At 41.4% G+C, this 19179-nt stretch overlaps 1 protein-coding gene across 1 annotated transcript in view; it reads left to right on the top strand.

Annotated features, from left to right (window-relative positions):
• ARNT2 (aryl hydrocarbon receptor nuclear translocator 2) overlaps positions 1-19179 on the top strand; it is a 77831-nt gene that overhangs the window by 8833 nt on the left and 49819 nt on the right. Inside the window, exons 3-4 of the mRNA XM_009644054.2 lie at positions 3279-3492; positions 5633-5846. Coding sequence (XP_009642349.1) covers positions 3279-3492; positions 5633-5846 — 428 coding nt within the window. The remainder of the gene's footprint in view (positions 1-3278; positions 3493-5632; positions 5847-19179) is intronic.

The following is a 19179-nucleotide window of genomic DNA, read 5'->3' as shown; positions in this document are numbered from 1 at the left end:
TTACTTCTAGGGACTTAAGCCAGTTTTAATTTCACTTCTATTTACCCAGCAGTTTCATCTGTCTGACTGACTTTTGCCAGTCTTCCCAACAAGACAGTACCGTGTCTGTACCTACTCGAGCTTTTTTCTGAAGGCGTCCTTATAGAATGCATTGCACTTGTAGCGTGTGTCTCTGCCCTCCCATGTTATCTGTAGACCATCAGTGCCCTCTGCTGAATGGAGCGAGTTGTGGTTGCAGTCTGGAAAAGATACAGCTCTTTCACTTCCAACACAGCAATGAATATTTCCGTGGGCTGCTGTCGATAAAAGCTCGGTGGTGTTTTCTGTAATGGTGCTGGTTGTTAAGTTTCCCAAGCAGTGAGTGTATGTCAAAGTGTTTGCATAAATCAACTGAAATGTGTCTCCAACTTCTTTAAATATACAAATGAAGCTTTTGAATCGGCATGGCTTAGAAGTTTCGTCAGACTCTACGTTCTCTTTGCTTTGTCGTTCTCATGCCCTCATTTTTCTTGCTGTTACTTGTAATAGTTTGCAGTTGTGAACCTCTGCTTTCTGCTGTGTGTTGACTGTCACGGAATGCATTACCCTTGTGAATTTACTTACTCTCTTTTGTTTCTAGGTATGATGGTGATCAAATCTCTGGTGATAAGGAAAAGTTTGCAAGGTAGGCGTGTTCTGTAGAGCTCTTCTGCTGAGAGAAAAGAGGGGGATGGTCCTGTCCAAAAAATCTCAGTACGTGTGCCTTAGCCTAGAGAGCTGGTTATCTTGTTTCTAGGTGGGATGATGATCAAAGTACTGCTGACACAGAAAGGATGGCCAGGTAGGAAAAAGGAAAATCAAATATGGTTTGCCCCCATTTTTATTTTATATGACACCATTCTGGCTGATCAAAAGTCAGGAGGGTTGGCTGATCCAAAAATGCTTGAAATCAGAAATACTAACCTTAAACCTAAGTGGGTTTAGATCAGCTCCTGCAGTCTCCCAAAATTCAATGTCCCTCCAAAATTTCCATTAAAAACAAAGTTAGAAATGACAGAATTAGGACATCATTCTCTATACATGTTTATGAATGCCAGGGTTCCTAGGGCAGAAACTTTCAGAAGAGGACCATGGCCCCTCTTTTAGGGGTTTAAATTTGAACTAGTTTCAGGAAAGTTTCAGGGTTTTTTTTGCTTGAATGTTTTCATGGCCAATTGATTAACTTACCATTACTTTTTAGCTTCTATAATCATAAATGAAATGGACTGTTGGATACTCTTCTCAGGAATTTTTGCAGTCTCTTTGTTCACTTTTTATAATGGTTCTTTTTAATGTTCAGGATTATTAAAATACATCAGTGGCAGACAATGGAATATGTATTTAGAAGTGTAAAATATATGTTTGGTATATGTGGGTTTTGTCTCTCTTGATCATCGTTTCTCTGAAAATGCTGAACTTAGAGCAAGATTTCATCACTTAAAAATGCATTTTTCTTCCCCTTGTCCATGTTTATCTGCATGTATATGCTGACATGTACACACGTGTGCTCTTATGTACATGTGCATTGTCACATGGGCTGCTGTGCTTGTGTGTGTCTATACTCTGGAAGGCATTGTTATCTCCTGCATCTGTGCAGACCTGCACAAAGGCTGTTTATCAGCCATTTGACATGGAAAGGTTCACTGTTCAGGTGTAATAGATAGGTAAGTAGCTAGTGACCTTAACCAAGGGACTGTCTGTAATTTATTGAACCACCATGGGCTATCATTGCAGGGACCTATCACTGGTTTTCCTGAATATCAGTATAGTAAGCATAGGCATCAGTAGGAATAATAACTGTAGCCCTAACAAGTGATATTTCTGGAGACAATGCCTCATGCATATAACACTTATATGTGCAGGGGCAGGAAACACATTGTAAAGCAGGGCAAGCCCATGCATTCATCTATTTCAGGAAGCATTATACTACAGCTAGGATCCTTTCCTGCATTTTAAGAAAAGGCTTCATTATTAAAAGTAGCCAAAAAGCGTGCCAAGCCTAGCTTCTACTTTCATGGTCAGTCTTCATAACAGTCAGCTACAAAGAATGTTGCAGTTTCTTTTAATGTTGTGTTATCGTGCCAGTCAATGCTGGTGGACTCTTCAAGCGATCACCTTTCACATCTTGTTGGATCAGCCAGCGATCCCACAAGAAAATGCCACGCACAGCTCATTGAAATCAGTGGAAGATGCTGCTTTGACATCTGAAGCATCACTAACCTATTGTGTACTTGTATTTAGCTGCCACCTGACAGGTACAGTATGGGAAAAAAAAAGTGCTAGACACTAAAGTATTCTAGGTCCATTTGGACCACTTCAGATGTATGTATTGGTCTTTAGCAGTGGTCAAGCAATGGTGATTTACAGTATGGGAAAACTGAATTCCCAGATCTTCAGTTCTGAAACATTTTGGTGACTGTCCATTTTGAGAATTCTCAAATTTGACTCACCACCTCAGTCATATGTTTGCTATAAAGGATGAGGACATTGGAGCTCAGCCCAAAGAGGGGCAGCATCAAGTACTGTCATTGCTATTTCCCTGCTGTGCTAGATTGTTCTCAAACATAAATTCTGATCTATGTCTGACAAGCCAGATGTTTACTTGCTGTCTTTCATACTCATTTTTTTTATTTACTAGGCCTTTTTGTACGTACTGTTACACCACATAAGGTCCCAGTCCTGCAGTCTGATCCTGTAGGCATGTAGTGTCTCCCTGCAGGGATGTGGGACATTCCACACAGCATTACAAGACTGGAGATCTGTGTCATCAGTGAGTGGGTTTTTTTGTAAGTCAGCGCTGACACTTACTGCTGGCCTGATCCAGCTGTTAGGGAGAGGTTTCCTCTAAAAGAGACCTTTTAGAAGCTGATCCAACACCTTGAGCAAGTAGATGCACCACAGCAAATTCGGGAGTTTGGCTGTGGTTGGCAGTTGTCAGTTCCTTGCATCTTTCTACTTCATTTTTTTGTCCTTAAACCAAAGGAGATTGAACTGGTTAAGAGATTAAGGCCAGAAGCCAATAGCTAGAAATATGGGTTCTTTTCACAGTTATGGGGAAATCATAGTCATCTGTCTGTGGCCTGGATTTTCTTGTCTGTAAACTGAGGGATAATGGTGCTTAGCTTTGTAAAGCACTTTGCTCTCCTGGAGTGAAAACAGCAAAACAAGTACAAGGTATTACAATTCATTACCTCCAGTTGAAATACTTACACTGATCATGTCTGCTTTTCTGTTGGTTTGGTGTTTCTTTAAATGTTCAGGGAGAATCATAGTGAGATTGAGAGACGCAGGAGAAATAAGATGACACAGTACATCACCGAACTGTCTGATATGGTACCCACTTGTAGCGCGTTGGCTCGTAAGCCTGACAAGCTGACGATTCTTCGAATGGCTGTTTCACACATGAAATCAATGAGGGGCACTGGAAACAAATCTACTGATGGAGCTTACAAGCCTTCGTTTCTTACAGAACAGGTAGATTTTTCGCAAATGTCTGTTTTCTCTGGTTTGTGGTCTTAAAAGGTGTGAGGAAATGCTGAGAGGAGTGGAGTCTCAGATTGATCCTTCACTGCTGTGTAGTAACTCGTATGAACTACATATCCAAGATGTGAATACATACAAATTTTTTTGACTGGTTGAACTTGATCTTAACCATATGACTAATCTTTCTCTCTGAAGCAGCGAAATGGACATTCTTATCATTGAAGTCTGTCCATCTGAAAAGCAACTCGCTTGCTGTCTCTCATCACTGGAAAGGAATTTTCACTTCCAGAACTGGGTTCTTCCCATCCTAACAAAGATTCTCTAAAATAGGTAAAAATGAGTCTGGAGAGACCTGCCTCTCCCTCCTGGGTTTAGAGGAAGGTTAAAACGTTGCTTAGTCTCAATGCCTCAAGTTCCTGGCAGCTGAACTGGGCAGAGATGAATCCCATCTGTACTGGCTGAGGTACTTCTTGGTTACATTTTTGGTGGAAGATGGAATATGCACCCAGTGCTTGAAGGAAAACTGAGTGCACTGGAAATTCCTACCACCTTCATTGTTTTTGAAGGCCTATGGGTGTAATGTGCATTTTTGTGGTCTGAATGATTTAAGCACTTACACATGTAAGTTATGGCAATACTTCCTTCTATTAGAGAAACAGCAGTTGCTGCTGACCTCTACTTCTTCTGGCTTTCCTGAAGTGTGGTTCTGGAGGGACTGTGCCATTCAGCTGGTTGTTGGTAGGGGACCCTAGTCACTTCTCATTGCAACTTTTTGGGTTTTTTTTTGAACTTTGCAGAATGACAGAGTTTATTTTAATCTTTGTTAATAATGTATGCAAAACAGGTCTCATTATTCTCTGTATAGTGCAGCCAGCTGTGCAGTGGCAGTGTGGATTTTTATATAGTAAGTGGTTCAGAATTGATGTGCTTTCTCTACAATAAAGAGGCTGAAGTTGACAGTCTGTCAAGTGTTTCTTGAGATGAGTGATCCATTTCTTTAGTAGAATTTACCAGATTGTGATCCTCACCTTATCAGAATCTATCTGACACTTGCGTGCTGAGCTGTCCAACCTGGAATGAGACTCAGATTGTCCAAAGCTCCAGGTGCAGTACTGAAACAAGCTTTGGTGGTTACTGGGGCCACCAAGCCAAGGCTGTTCGCGCTTGTTTCCCAGGAATTGGAGTGGTAGTTGTCATCCTTTCTCGTGAGAGGATTTCAAGCTGTGTTAAGCAAAGGTAGAGTTTCTGTGTGATGCATGCAAACAGCTGTTTGCATGTGCCATTCAAGGTATTGGGTGTCTAGACCCAGTGTCTGAAAGTGAGGGACAGAAATACCCTGCTTTAAAGGCCTACAGTCCCCCCTCCAGTCCCCAGCTGGCTTCAGGCCTCGATGTGCTGCCTCTCAGGTGGATGTGTGCGTGTCTCAGGACAGAACTACCCAGGATGATGAGCAGGAGACCATGTAAAGAAAAGGCCAAAGGCAGAGGTGTTCCAGACCCTTTGGATCTCTGATGCTTCATATTCACAGGCTGGAAAAAGAAAGCAAGAAATGATACAACCTTCTTATGTGGAGGCTCAGGCCCCCTAATGGGATGGGAGGCTGGGGATTCCTGTCCTTGGTCTCATTACACTTTCTGCCTTTTATCCAGTGACTGTTTAATTTACAAACAGAGCTCATCCTGAGGGGAAAAAGAAACAAACACCAAACCAGAAAGACTTGTTGGTTTCTCTCCAATTAAATTATTCAGGACATTTAATTAAGGTATGAGTTTGCCATATGAGTTATAGCTGTTCATTTCCTCTGTTTGTACTCTTAAATAACTCTTTATTTTTTTAAGGTTAGATGCCTATCACACAATATGTAGTGAGTTTGTTACTTAATTTTCCTAAAGTGCATTGAGATCACCAGATGAAAGGCAATAAAGGAAAACAAAGTGTTGTTTGTTATTAAGACCAGCAATTTATGGCTTGCTGCAAGTTTGGTTGTGTTGTTATATCAATACTACAGTGAAAATTTCTGCCTAGGTTGTGATCAGCTACTAAGATCACAAGAAAACAATATCCTTTGGCAGTGACAGATGTGTAATTCCCTTCCTCTGCTGGCATTCTAATAAAATCTTTTCTTTGGAAGGAACTGAAACATCTTATCCTGGAGGCTGCAGATGGGTTCCTGTTTGTAGTTGCAGCTGAGACGGGAAGAGTGATCTACGTATCAGATTCTGTGACTCCTGTGCTGAACCAGCCTCAGTCTGAATGGTTTGGCAGCACTTTGTATGAACAGGTTCATCCAGACGACGTGGAAAAGCTGCGAGAGCAACTATGTACATCTGAAAACTCTATGACAGGTCAGATATGATTGATGTATGGTTCTGTGTGTTATGGATCACTGCAGAGTTTTTCTGACATTCAAAAACGCCTGGTTTAAAAATCCAGTAAAAATGAAATTCAGCAAGATTAAACTGCCTTTTTCTTGCAGGCAATGCAGTAATACAAATCTTCTCTTGCATGACTACATTTTGCTTCCTATTTGTTTGACTTCAGTCAAACCACCTCCATGTAGCTCTGCATTCAAACTTCTGGCTTGGGCAGGTTTGGAATCTAGATTGTTTTCAGGCTTGGTCTGGAAATCTAGGTTGTTTTCTTTTCGTCCTCAATGAACTTGTGACTTCTTTACAAATATGTGTTTCTTTAGGGCAGTGTTTATTTTGAAGGCAAGTATCATACTTTAGACTTTTCCATTTTCATAAAAGTTCCTTGTGGTTCACTAACGGGAATCCTGGGGAAAAAATCCAGTGTTTGGCAGCTGTAAATCCAGTGGATTTTAAATGGGAGGCTGGCACCCTTAACGGTAAGTCAGCTGTAAGTTGACTACCTATCATTTTGCACATAAAACTAAACCATATTCATATCTTCAGTATAATTCTGGCTTTTACAGTTACTCATGCTCAAGACTGCCAGTAGGAAACTGCTCTTGTCTTTAATAGGATATGTGTATGTTAGAGCTATGAGAATTGGCTAAATCCTGTTTTAACTCAAACTTGGAAAGGAGGAAAACTTCTCTTTTTATTCTTCCACGTAGGATGTTCATAGCTAAAGGAAAGAAGCCAGGGGAAAATATTTATAACAAAATCCCGATCCATGCAAAAGTCATATAATTTCTCCTTGCCTTAGTAATTCAGAATTCTGACCTGGTTTGCTGGAAGTTTTGTTGTGTTTCATAACTCAAAGGACAGTGATTCAGTTTTGAGTGAACCTGCACACTGTTTACAGCTTCCATGTCAAAACAGTGCCAAATTCATAATTTCCTGTGGTTTGAATGTGATGTGGTTTTGGCAGAGCTTTCCTGTATTCAAATTGGAAACTCAAAGTAAAATTCTGTGGTGAAAATCCAGATGGATCAAACCCAAGTGAACAGTTAGGGGAACCTGTGCAGAGCAAAACAGCTGAGTATCATACCACAAGACTTGCAAAAGAGCACAACCTCTGTTTTCATTCCGTAGCATTTTAGTGTGCGTACCGTCTTCCTCCCAGAAGCCTCAGTGAACAGTCACATTTCAATTTCCAGAAGTGCTTACTTATGGGGCTTAACCTGCCTAAACTAAAGCACGACTAGACAAATGCAGAGCACTTCTGAAAACCCAACTCTGTATTTTTTCCAGTTTTAACTACGTGCTTTTCTTTTACTCAGAATTCATCTGTATCCAGTGGAAAGAGAAGTTCAAATAACAGTATTTTAGGGCTAAATCTTTTCCCTGCCTGAGTCTTTTGGAGTTGTCAGATTGACACAAAAGGCTCGTAAATCCTCTGTACATGGACAACTGAACATTTTCCCAGTGTGAGGAAAGCATCAGCCTATTTAGAGCCAGGGCAGCCTGCTTAGCTACACTCCTTATGGTGTGGAGGCAGGCTGGGTGTAGAAACGTGCTTTTTAGGGGCTGGAGAGTGTGTGTAGTTAAAACTGTTCCAAGCAAGTGCCTGTAAGAACAGTGCGTAATTGGCCCTAACTATATGGGGCACATTGTGCAAGTTTTCCTTTACAAAGTTATTGTGGTTACATGTACAGTGCAATTTTTTTGGCCAGCTGAACACCTCAAAAGCCATGAACACAGTCATCAATCTGCTTCTGAATCGAGCATAGATATATAGTTGTATGTACATTATCTCTCATGAGGTCATCACAGGTCATGATTTTTAAGGTGTCTGCTGCATTTTTCTAGCTTTTTAATAAAATTATATAAAGCAAGGGACATCATAATACAGTCCTGCTTTTTAGGTAGTTTTGTTTTGAAGATGTGACTGGTGAAGTACATTTAGTTGGTATACTAGTAGTTTTGTCAGTCTGAGGAGTGTATAGATAAACAGAAAGCTCTAGATTTGTTATATTAAACTTGCATTTCCTTGACTCTATAAGTACCATTAAATAAGAGAAGCAGTCTTGTATAAGGACTGTCAGTCCAGCATCAATTTGCTTATGAACAGCAGGACTTCAGTAGCATCACTCTTGCTCATTTGAGATACCTTTCTGGGAACAAGGTGATTCTAGAATCCGCTCAATCAGTTACACTTTCCTTCCTGTAATACAAGCCATATTGAGAGTAGCAGCTTTGTAACAGGTAGGAATAAAATGAAATATTGCAGTGACAGAAATAATGGACGCCTTAGTGACATTTAAAAAGAAGTCAAGTAGGCAAATGCATTTCCTTTAAGTCAGTATTTATCAAACCATTTGGGCAGCATTTGGGATTCCCAAGGTTATGTTTCATGCAGAACAAAGGGCAATGCAGAGCTTGAAAGAGATGCAAACTGCGAGCCAGCCAGGTGTGTTTCACATTTTTCCTGCTCAAAATGAAGTTCACCACAGGCAGCAGGAAAATCCTCATCTTTTAGTGACTTCTGGCTGTTGAGCACAGGATCTGCTTAGGGAAAAGACGAGATTTGCAGGTGATGGACTGTAATGAAATGTTAACGATTTTAAATTTTGCTCTCTAACTCATCTTCTCAGGGTCCATTTTCTCAACCCTATAACCTCCTCCTTCAGCTGTTGAACTGGGGAAGCAATGACAGCATCTTGACAAAGGAGAAGCTTTACTTGCCTTGCATCAGATTGGAGCAATGTCCTTTGATTGTGTTTGTCCTGTTACAAGCGCTGATCGCTAGTGCTGCATTGCTGGGGTTTTCCCAGCACCTCTTAGCAATCCTGCTACCCAGAGAAGCTCCCCCTGCCACTGCCAAAGGGGAGCGACAGAATACAAGTCGGTGGAGAAAGCAGGCTCCCCCTCACATTTCTGCCCCCAGGAATAAGACTGGGACTGGGGCTGTGGTTGCATGAGTGTTTCTTTGGCAGTCACACCAGCTTATGCAATCCTCACCTCATCTCACCCTCTCCTCCTTTGGCATCTATGTGGTACTACAATGAGTCACATCAAGGGGGCTGACCCAGCTGAAAGCTAAGTTAAGTGAAAAAAAACGTTGGTTTTGGTAGAGACAGCTCTTTGGCCCACCTCATCATAGGGTTGCTTGAACTCTTGTGCTAACACCAAGGAGAAGCAGGGAGTTAAGGGTAAGGAGAGGACAGGACTTCAGGAGCAGTAAAAGCATATGCCAGATTGAAGTGGCTGTTTAACTGTGGCCTAAACCACGTAGTATGTTTGGGGAGTTAATTGCTTGCTCTATTTTTAACTCTCAGGATACGGGGAAAGATGGATAGTTTCTATTCCATTTTATATCCTTGGAGATTTTATTCCCCGGACATGGAACAACTGTCTGCTTGTTTATTGTACATTAATTGCTAACACATTGTAGCAACAGGAAAGCTGAACTGTGAAGTATATGTATGGTTTGAAATGCTCTAGAAAAGACAGCAGCTGAGACTTGATGATAGCAACAAATAGTGATCCCAAGAAGTCTTTACGTGCGTCATGGGTATGATTAACCAGAATGGGGCAGATATTCAGAGTAATAATCTATTTTCCCTCTTTGTTCTTGGAAATCTGCAGATGGGAAAACAAGTCACTTCAAATATGGATGAAGATCAGATCCCACAGTAGGATCCATTAGCCAAGACCTCTTTGCCCTTGGGATGTACTGATGAAACATGGTAGATGCTGGGTTCAGATGCAGGGTCAGAGTTGGAAGTTGTGAAGGGGCTGACTAACACACAGGATGGTGGAATGCTAATGCAAGTGAGAGGCTTTAAACAGCTGCAGACAACAGGTCTCTGATGGTGCAGAGAACAGACAGAACTTAGATTTAAGCACAAAGAAAAACAGATTTAGAAGAATACCTCTGCTACATTTACTCTCCAAAATATGACTGAGCAAGTATTGCAGTAGACTGTCCTTCCGTTAAAATATAGTGTTCCGGAACACTTTGCCAGACTGATTTCTGCCAGCCTAATTCTCCGTAAGCAGTTCATGAAAGAGTAGAATGAGGAGTATAGGTACCTCTGTATGGTTGCCTGGAAATGCTCCAAGTGATTCCATGATGTGTCTGAGCTATGCTTATCAAGGCTGCAAGGTCCCTGTTCCTGCAGCCAGCATCTCCAGTGGTGCAAATGGGAAACACCCAAGTTTATTATATTCAGTTCTGAGCTCCAAGCAGCACAGCACATAGTGATCCAGCTATAACATCTTCCTTCTGCCTTGCTCTATAGCTAAGGTGAGGCAGGGAGCAGCATATGTAATCCCATCCATGGCACAAAGCCTCCTCAGGACATTCGGGTTCAGAAGGAGTCCTTGCAAACTGTTTTAGCTGAGCAGGTAAGGGGGTGCTGAAACTATGGACCTGTGACTGCAAGAAAATAATGAGAACCAGAACCCCTACAGCTTTCATTTTCAAGTTATTTAAAAATTGCTAAGTCCATTTACTTGCTAGCTGAAAAAGATTAATTGAGGTTACTGCTGGACAGAACTTGTATGCCAAGTTTAATCTTGGCATGCTATTTTATTGCCATATTTTATAAGTACAAAAAAGTAGAAGTTTATGATGGAAATGGTGACTGACCACAGCAAAAGTTGAGCTGATAGGTACCTTTCTAGAAGAAAAGACCATTGTGTGACAATTCACTGTGGCTTGTGAATATTATGGAAACATCACTCCATGTTATACAAGCAGGGATTTGAATTGGGGAGCTTGTCTTGAGGAACCTTCAAATAATATGTTGTCTTGCAATGATGACTTCAACATACGCAGTTTTCTGTCCAACTGCAAAGCTTTCTGCTACCAAGCACAGTTTGTAGACACAGCCACAAAATCCAGATGCTGTAGATAGAGTAAAATTGTCTGTAAAAATGAGAAAAATAGTGTTCAACTCAAAAGAGGGTGGTGCCAGAGACCAGTGGAGAAGCAAAATAAAGCTTTCCACAGCACTGAACAGATGAGCAGTACTCCACAAATGGTAGATAACCATCTGAAAGAGAAGATTAGGAATAACTTCTCTCTGCAACAGATACTCTTCCTGAAAATCAGCGCAGGATTTTTTGTGCTGTAGGCTGTTTTACACTCCCATGTCAATTTTCCAACGCTGATTTCTGCATGATCTTTCTTAGAAGAAAGTGAATTCTTCTCAGACACACAGCGAGCCAGTGAATGCAAGTGTGGCTCTTATTTATGATCACTGGTTTGAATTCTGACTTCAAGGAATGATTTAGGAGAGACTCCAGCTGATATGGAGAAAAGCTGGATGGGACTCCAATTTGGCTTCATGTGCAAAATTCTCCGAAGAAATTAAAAGACTAACTTGAGGCATGACTGGAAATTCAGCCCTGGCAAATATAATTCTGTTATGCCTTAAATGTCATGATCAGTAAAAGTAAAACTCATGTCTAATGAAAAAAATAATATATTATCAAAACTTTTAATTAATGGGATGACTTCTGCACTATATGAGCAAACCAGGGAGCTTCTCCTCATCAATTTGAAAATTGGATCACCTATTTATTTAAAAAAAAAAAAAAAAAAAAAAAAGGTAAAAATGTCTGGTTTAGGTATTGGTATACCAAAAATATATTGTCAGGTGCTCTGTCCTGTGTATTTTGTAGAAATTAAGATACTTGCCAAAGATGGATGCTTTTCTACCTAGAGCTTTTACCTCTCCTTGAAAAAAAATAAAATAAAAAAAAAAATCCCTTTTGTTCAGAGAAACGTGTCCTTGCTGAGACAGTCAACAAAACAAGGAGCTGTAGTAAAGCTCCCTTGGGACTTTATTCTCTAGCCTTTGGTTCTGAAGAGCACATTTATCAGAGTTTTATGCATCGGAAAAGTACTCTGCGTGTAAAGGGCTGTTTCAACTGACAGCACTTGATTTCTTTATTTTATTACTTCTGTCTGCGAACTCTTTTAAGTACACAAACCCTAAAGAACCATCTGTCTCTGACACGTGCTCAGCCCAGCATCTTAGGGAGTCAGAGTGCAGAGAATTAAACCTAACCTCAGTATTTTAGATTTTAACATCTTAGCAGAGGATGACTAACCTAGTAAGGCCATTAGCCTCTGGGCAGGTAGGGAATGAGCTGTATTATCTTTTGTTTATAGAGAGTTAATAGCTACTTGTGCTTTTTATCCCAGGATAGAACAGTGGTTCATCATCAGCTGTTTTCACTGAATGTCCATGAAATGTAACTACCTGTAGGGTGAAATCACGCAGGCACCCAGTAAACAATGTAGGCAGGATGGGGAGGAGAGAGAGTTTCCATATGCGTGATACGAGACGTCCTGAAATCTTTTATGTCCCTGCAGGACTGTCTGAAACTTGACTCTTAATGTTTTATGAGATTTTCCACCCACCCACACACACATACCCACACACCCCCTGCTTTATTCCTTAGCAGGGTGGAGGCTGGAGACAGCTGTGCCAGGATTATCACACCTGCAATGGAAGGGAACAGAGAGATTTTTGAAAACAGAAGCTCCAACACTGAGGTTGTCCCCTCTTTTTCAGGACAGGAATTCTTGAAACATGCTGCCATGTATCGAATATATATGAGTGATTCGTGTGAACAGAGTATTTCGGGTTTCAGTCTGGTTTTACTGTAGAAAAAGCCAATTTTGGCAAGGCATCTTTTCCTATTTTAAGTGTGAAATCTTGGGAGCAATTTGGCTCATTGCTGACAACTACCAAATCACCATGTGATACCTGTTTTTCAGCAAAGTTATGTGGTCTCACCGGCATTGCGGAGAGGGAAGAGCATGTTTCAGATGTAAGACTTTCCATACACGCCAGCCTATTGCTGTACCATTGTTCCAAAGAAAAAATCTGCCCACATTTTTGTGGACTGTTTGTTCTCATAGCAGGAGGGTCACAGTGCCAGCCAGAGATGGCCTCTGAACTTGGGCAGTGCCAAGCAGAGGAATTTGTGTTTTTTCAGCTTTAGTCTCTTCAGCTGGTGGGTTTTTTAGATGTAGGGTGGAGGAAATGAATGGTCTGCTTCCCCCATCCCCATTCTGTTTGCTTGCAAATAAATCTCTGTGTGAGCTTAGTGGGTGAGTGAGGGCCATCCAAGCCTGTGGATGTGCTGGGCTCCAGAAGGCAGGCAAGGAAAGTTCTAAATATTCTGTGCATTAAATTAAACATATGGGACTTAATGCTTCCTTTGCAAGTGGATTGCTCTGTTTTTCAGCTGAAGTGAATGAAACAAATCCTTCATTCAGTTGTGGCTGTGTGACCAGTGACTGCGGTCCCATGATCTCACAAGGGTGACATGGAGCATGGAATTTGGCTTTTTGTGTTGTTTATGTGAGAATGAGGACTTTACAGCCTTAGAGGGCCATTCCTGCCCTTCCTTTGACACACTAGACAATACCACAGAAATAAGAAAAACCCGGTCTGCTCTCAAAAAATAGGTACTTTCAAATGATCATATTTTAAACATATGGTACATTTAATCTCTCTAACTTATTCCAAGAGAATTTTGTTTTGCTTTGGTCTCTAGGGCTGTTTCTGGGGGAAAAAAAAATCCCAAATATTGGGAGAAGCCAGCTATGTATAAAACAGTTCATAAAGCAACTCCTACACAAACACAGTGACCCAGTGGTCTCCCTGCTGCTGAGGGACTCCGGTTGGGTGGAGAGTACTGGGAGGAAAACTAGTGATAATAAGTTGCATTTTTTTTAAATGACTTTGGTAATTATAATGGTGATTTAAAGAGGTCAATATGTGTTTTTACCAAAATAAGGAAGCAGCTTTAGCCTAGTACTCTGAGAAAGACTCATTACACCTGATTAGTATTAGAGCATGCTTTTAGGGTGGATTTTCAGGTGTTTGGGCATGCATGTGCAAGTGGGTTTTGTGGTTGTTATTTCTCTTCAGTCTTCACCATGAGTTTCGCACTTGGCAACTGCCGTGTACTCAGGTCTGTTATCACAGATGTTTGACTGGATCACTTTCAGTTGTTGGGTTTCAAGGGTGGTGGGATTTTCTAACGTTCAATATTTATTCAACCTGCTCTGTTTTGTTAAACATGATGAAATATATGGAGTTAGTGATTTTATTCCCCCCCTTCTAAAAAATACTAGTGTTTCACAAATATGTAACCAACTTCTTTGGTTAAGACATTGCCAATAAAGCAGTCTGAGCGTGCCTCAGAACCTTTTGGCACTGGCCCTGCTTGCAGCCAGTAAATCTCTGTAAATCTCAGATGCTTCACTGCTTCAGCGGGAACTCCACAGATGCTGGGAGGGTGCAGTAGTAGCCTTAACGTCTGCCCTGTTCAGAACTAGCTTTTCCTTTAGCCTAATCTGAATGTTGTGTTGTCTCAGTGAAGTTAATACAATGCAGTAAAATAATTTATTATTACCGATGAGTTGTAGCAACAGACTGGGGAGGCAGAGGGAGGAGTGGTGCTGCGGAGTGACAGCAGTCCACCCCGAGTGTCCGCGTGCTTCCAAAGGGGAATAGCTGACTTATCCCATGCTGCTGTCATCTCTCTCTCCTTAGCTGAAGCTCTCCTATTTCATAATACTGGGACTTCAGAGGCAGGACTTCCACAGTCTTTGTCCCTTCCCAGCAGCTTGCTGGGCCCACAGTACCCACTTGCTCCTCGCTGATAGCCTGCACAGAGCTGCGTGGAGGGAAATGCTCCCATACAGCAGCACAGAACTGGAGTGGTAGACATGGCCCACTGTCAGCTTGCTGTGGTTTGATCGATTGTACTGTGGTGCCTTAGAGCTGAACCTACATCATCAGACATTCTTCTTTCTGTTTACATGATATGGAGGCTTTTGCATGTAATTTGTGTTTTGAGTCTTCAGAAAAAGAATTAAAACGTATAATGATGTTTTGCCCCACACACCTGATTTTAATTGAACTAAAGGAGTAGCCTATAAAAACAACCAGTTGGCATCCTTGGGCCTTTTGTTCTCCTCCCTCTCTCTCTCCGCCCCTTCCTTGGGTGCTTAAATTTAATTCTGTCCCAAGCAAAATACCTCTACAAAGTCATATTGCAGTCAGTTATTTCCTCTAATGGACTATTCCATGGTGTGTCATCAGCTCATGTGGAACAGACCACAGCCAGATTTCAGAACCAGATGATACTAGTATTTACTAATAAAGCATTTATACCAGTTATTTGAGCTTGATAATGAAGTACAACTAATACAGAATGCCAGGAGCTGAAGCTTTTTGGCAGAAGTGTTTTTTAGTAAAGCTTCCTCCTGAGCATTCAAGTGAAACAAATAGGTTAATTTAAAAGCTACTTACAACCTTTGTGTATTGATTTATTATGCAGCTGTGAATGGTAAAAGAATAAATTACATTTTACAGAGTTATTTTGGATAGCTGTCCTGTCATGGGAGTCTCTGCTGATGGTACTTTGGAGTAACTGTTTCTGGTGTTTTCCATCCTTTTCCTAGGTGTAGAAAGTCTGCTCTGTCTTTTGAGGAGTTCTTTGTATCTTGGATCATTGGCAGGTCTTCGTATAATTTTCTCCAGCTCAGGCTTTCCTTCAGATACATCTGATAGTTTTAACAGAAGTGATACCACAACTTCACAGCTCATGGAACCACAAACTTGGTGGTATTTATTTATTTAGTGACTGTGCCTGAAAGTACCTGCAGAGATCAGAATGTGGCTGTGTCGGGACTTACACAAACCTATAGCAAGATCAAGCTGCTGCTGCTAAAGTTTAAATGGACAATGCAAGGATGAAAAAAAAAAAAGGAGGATCATCATCCCACTTTACACATGGGAAACTGGAAATGGAGATAGATGCTACTGTATTTATGTCTAGGGAGAGCTTACACATCTATATGGCCTTCTACAAGCTATTTTATTTAGCATGCTGAATATTTCCCATACATAAGATAACCATTGTTGAGAATTCAAAATACATTTAGTCTTTAAAATGTTTTGGGTTGGTTTTTTTTTTTTTTTTTTATGTTAAACTTCACTTTCAACATGTGCTTTGAATTATTTGCTTGGGTTTTTTTGTCCAGTTTTTCCAGGTCCATCAGCGGAGAAACTTGCATGTGATCTGTAACACTATCCCTTCACATAGTCCCTTAAAATTAACTCAACAGCAAGGCTCAAAAGCCCACATAGTTTCCTTTTTAATTTAATTAAAATGATGCATATTTGCCCAACACTGTGGAGAATTACATGATACAGACTGGTTAGTCAAACATGAAGACAGGCACGGCAGAGACCTTTTGGCCTCATGAGCTTTTATAAGAACAAGTTGTATTAAGCAAACAGCTGTGTAACGTGAGGGGTTTCTTATTGAAAAACAAGAGGGGGTGAGAAAGCTTTTCATTTCCCCCTTTGTGGGTCAGTGTCTCCAGTTGGGAAGTAGGAGACAGACAGATGTTTAAAAATAGCTACATTTCAATTGCATTACTTCTTTTTTTTATTTTTTTAACTTTGCTGTTGATTGGATCGGCTCTTCATTCTATTGTAAGAATGTCATAACTTGACTCTAATGCTTATACAACGCCTTTTGCAATTAGGTGATGTAAACCCTAACATGTTTAGAGAGGTTCAAATAGCCCCCCTGAGAAGCAAGGCTAGTGAGGAGAGTGAGCTTTGATGGTTTATATTTATAAGTGGAACATTAGCCATCGTTACGGGATAGGTAGTTCAAGAATTTTTTCATGAGTGCAGAGGGAAAAATGAGCAATAGAGAGCATGTCCTGGTTCTAAGTAGCATCGTGAAAGCGGAGTATTCAAGTGAAATTTCTTTTCCTTATTTGGGCTAATTTTTTCAGGTTCCATACTGATACATCAAGAGGTTATCACTGGATATAAAGAAAGATTAAATCAGCCACCCAGCCTATAGTCTTCTTTTGGAAGCATAATCATGTTTATTTCTCATTTAAGGTGATAATGATAAGCATATAGTTATCATGAGATCTTTATGGACTTTCTGAGAATCACTGTGGATTATATCCTTGAGAATTTCTGTCTACAGCTACAGTATGTTGAGAACTCATATTGCTTATATGAGCTTGGACCCTGTTCCTAGCTGCACCTCCGCTGCTGGCTGGCCACAGGCAAGACAAATTGTGCCTTTGGGCTTCAGCGTCCTCATCTTTAAAATAGGAGTAAGGTGTGGATTTCCTCTGAAAGTTGCTTTAATGTCTGCCAACAAGAAGTACACTCTTGGAGCCAGTTATTTGTTTTGTATACCAATACATTTGTTTATCAGCGTATTAGCAGTGCTTTGTGCGGTGGGGTAGGGATGTGGTGCCGCTTCCTGCTGCGGGATAAAACAGGCACACGAGAGCAGTGAAGCCCCAGCCTGTGAGAGCTGAATCAGGCTCATAACATAAGTGGAAGATGCTGCCAGCGTTGGAGCAAGAGCGACTGCATTTTATCCCTGCCATCCCGCAAGCTTCTTGGTTGATGTGTGTGCAGTGTCATGACAGCTGGGAAGTCCTGTGCGGTCCCTGGTTTTATTCCAGGCTGTGTGAGGCTGGCTGATTTTACAGTTGTACTGTATTCTCAAGGGGTATTGCTATACCAGTGTCCCCATGGCTTTGTTCTTCTGGAGAAGTTGGGCCAGGGCATAAAATCCTGTACGGCAGAGGACAGAGGTATAGATGTTGTCTTGCTGTACAGCCGGCTGGTAGGGTGCTGTCTCCTGTGGGGAGGTCCCATCCTCTGTACAGTCAGGCCAGATGGGAAGCAAGAGTGGGAAGTGTGCATGGGGAGACCTTGTTCCCAGCCGCAGTGCTTCCTCCCTCCAGGTCCTACTGACCTGCTCCTTGAAAGATTGGATAGGATGGAGATTTTAATATCAGGAAAGATTTAGCTCACATTGACCACCTCCACATGATCAGGAAGATGTTCCCCCCACCCCGACATGTCCTGAGCTTCCCATAAGCCAGGGCTTGAAGTTGTGATTTTGGTCCATAAAGGCTGCGATGGCAGTAAGGGAGGACCTGTGCTACCAGACACGTTCCAGGCAGAACCCAGGAGCTCCTGTACCCACAGGGGAGACAGTCTCGAGGACAGTCCCTTCCCACATGTGAATTAAAACTATATGCACACTGCGAACAGCATAGCTACAGTACTTATTTTGCATTAATCTTAAGTATGAAAAAGAAAAGCCTGCTGGTTGTTACGAGCCCATCTGCTCTGCCTGACTGCAAGCCCTGGCAGCAGTCCCACGTGGCGGTGCTGTGTCTGATGCTGGGGAAGGCGAGTGTGTTGGGAGTGCCAGTGCCTGCACGCCGGGGTTGTTTGTGAATGAGTAGGGGTTTTTGGTGAATGAGTTAAGCATCACGAGTTAGCAAATTTGTTCTGTAAAAACAACCTCATCAGGCTTTTACTTTCTAGAACTGTGCGTTCTTCATGGCCTCTCAATGGGTTTTAAATGTTATCAAGCACTGGTGTCTTTTTTGTCATAGATTTAAAAGTCCATTACCTACTCAGCAAATATGAAGTAGTGGTGTTAAAATAAACAGCAGGTTAGTGGGAGTTGCCTGTGAGAGCTGCACTGTAGCCTCTGACATGAGCGAGAGGCATGCTGCAAAATCAGTGCTGGTTTGGGGTGCGCAGTCTAACTGATGCCAGTCATGTGGTTCTGACCTTAGTTTGTAATTTGAAGTTAGAATGGTCTTAAGTCCACCTATCTTTTGAGTGTCCGGGCTATTCTTATTGCTCACATGTTTGCTCTCCCTTCAGTAAGGGGCCAGAGAGATGCATTTTTTGTGGGTACAGTTTTATTAGGACTATACTGTTTGGTGCATTCACTCCACATAGTTCCTGTCTTTTGGTGGTGTGATGCTGAAGGGGTGCTCTGGTTTTAGAGAATACTTGGATGACCAGCAGCGTATTTCTGTGCTATGGCAGTTGCTCTTGATCTCACCAACCCTACAGTAGACGTCTTGGCATTTAGTAGGGCAGGGACATGGCTTTCAGGACTGGGACTGTGTACTCTAATATGTGTATGTACGTGGTAGATAGCTCTGTGCTTTCATGAACATTACCTTTATGAAAATAATAAAACCCGGAATACTGAGAGAAGAGCTGTGTGACCATGAATTTTTTTTTTAATGCGTATATTGTTTTATTTGTATATTGCAAGCTGCTTCTGGTTTGTGTAAATGTGAGTTTCTGGAAGGAGAGCCTTCAAATACTGTGTTTGCATTTCACTGTTGGTTCTTAATGTGTTCTTAGATCATCTGTAATTTTTTTTTATATTGGGATCCACAAGGCGAATGAATATTTATTAAACTTAATAG

Source organism: Egretta garzetta, unplaced genomic scaffold, assembly GCF_000687185.1.
Source record: "Egretta garzetta isolate BGI_Z169 unplaced genomic scaffold, ASM68718v1 scaffold287, whole genome shotgun sequence".
NCBI lineage: Eukaryota > Metazoa > Chordata > Aves > Pelecaniformes > Ardeidae > Egretta > Egretta garzetta.
Note: the sequence above shows the minus strand (reverse complement) of the source record. Positions and strands in the feature narration are given on the sequence as shown.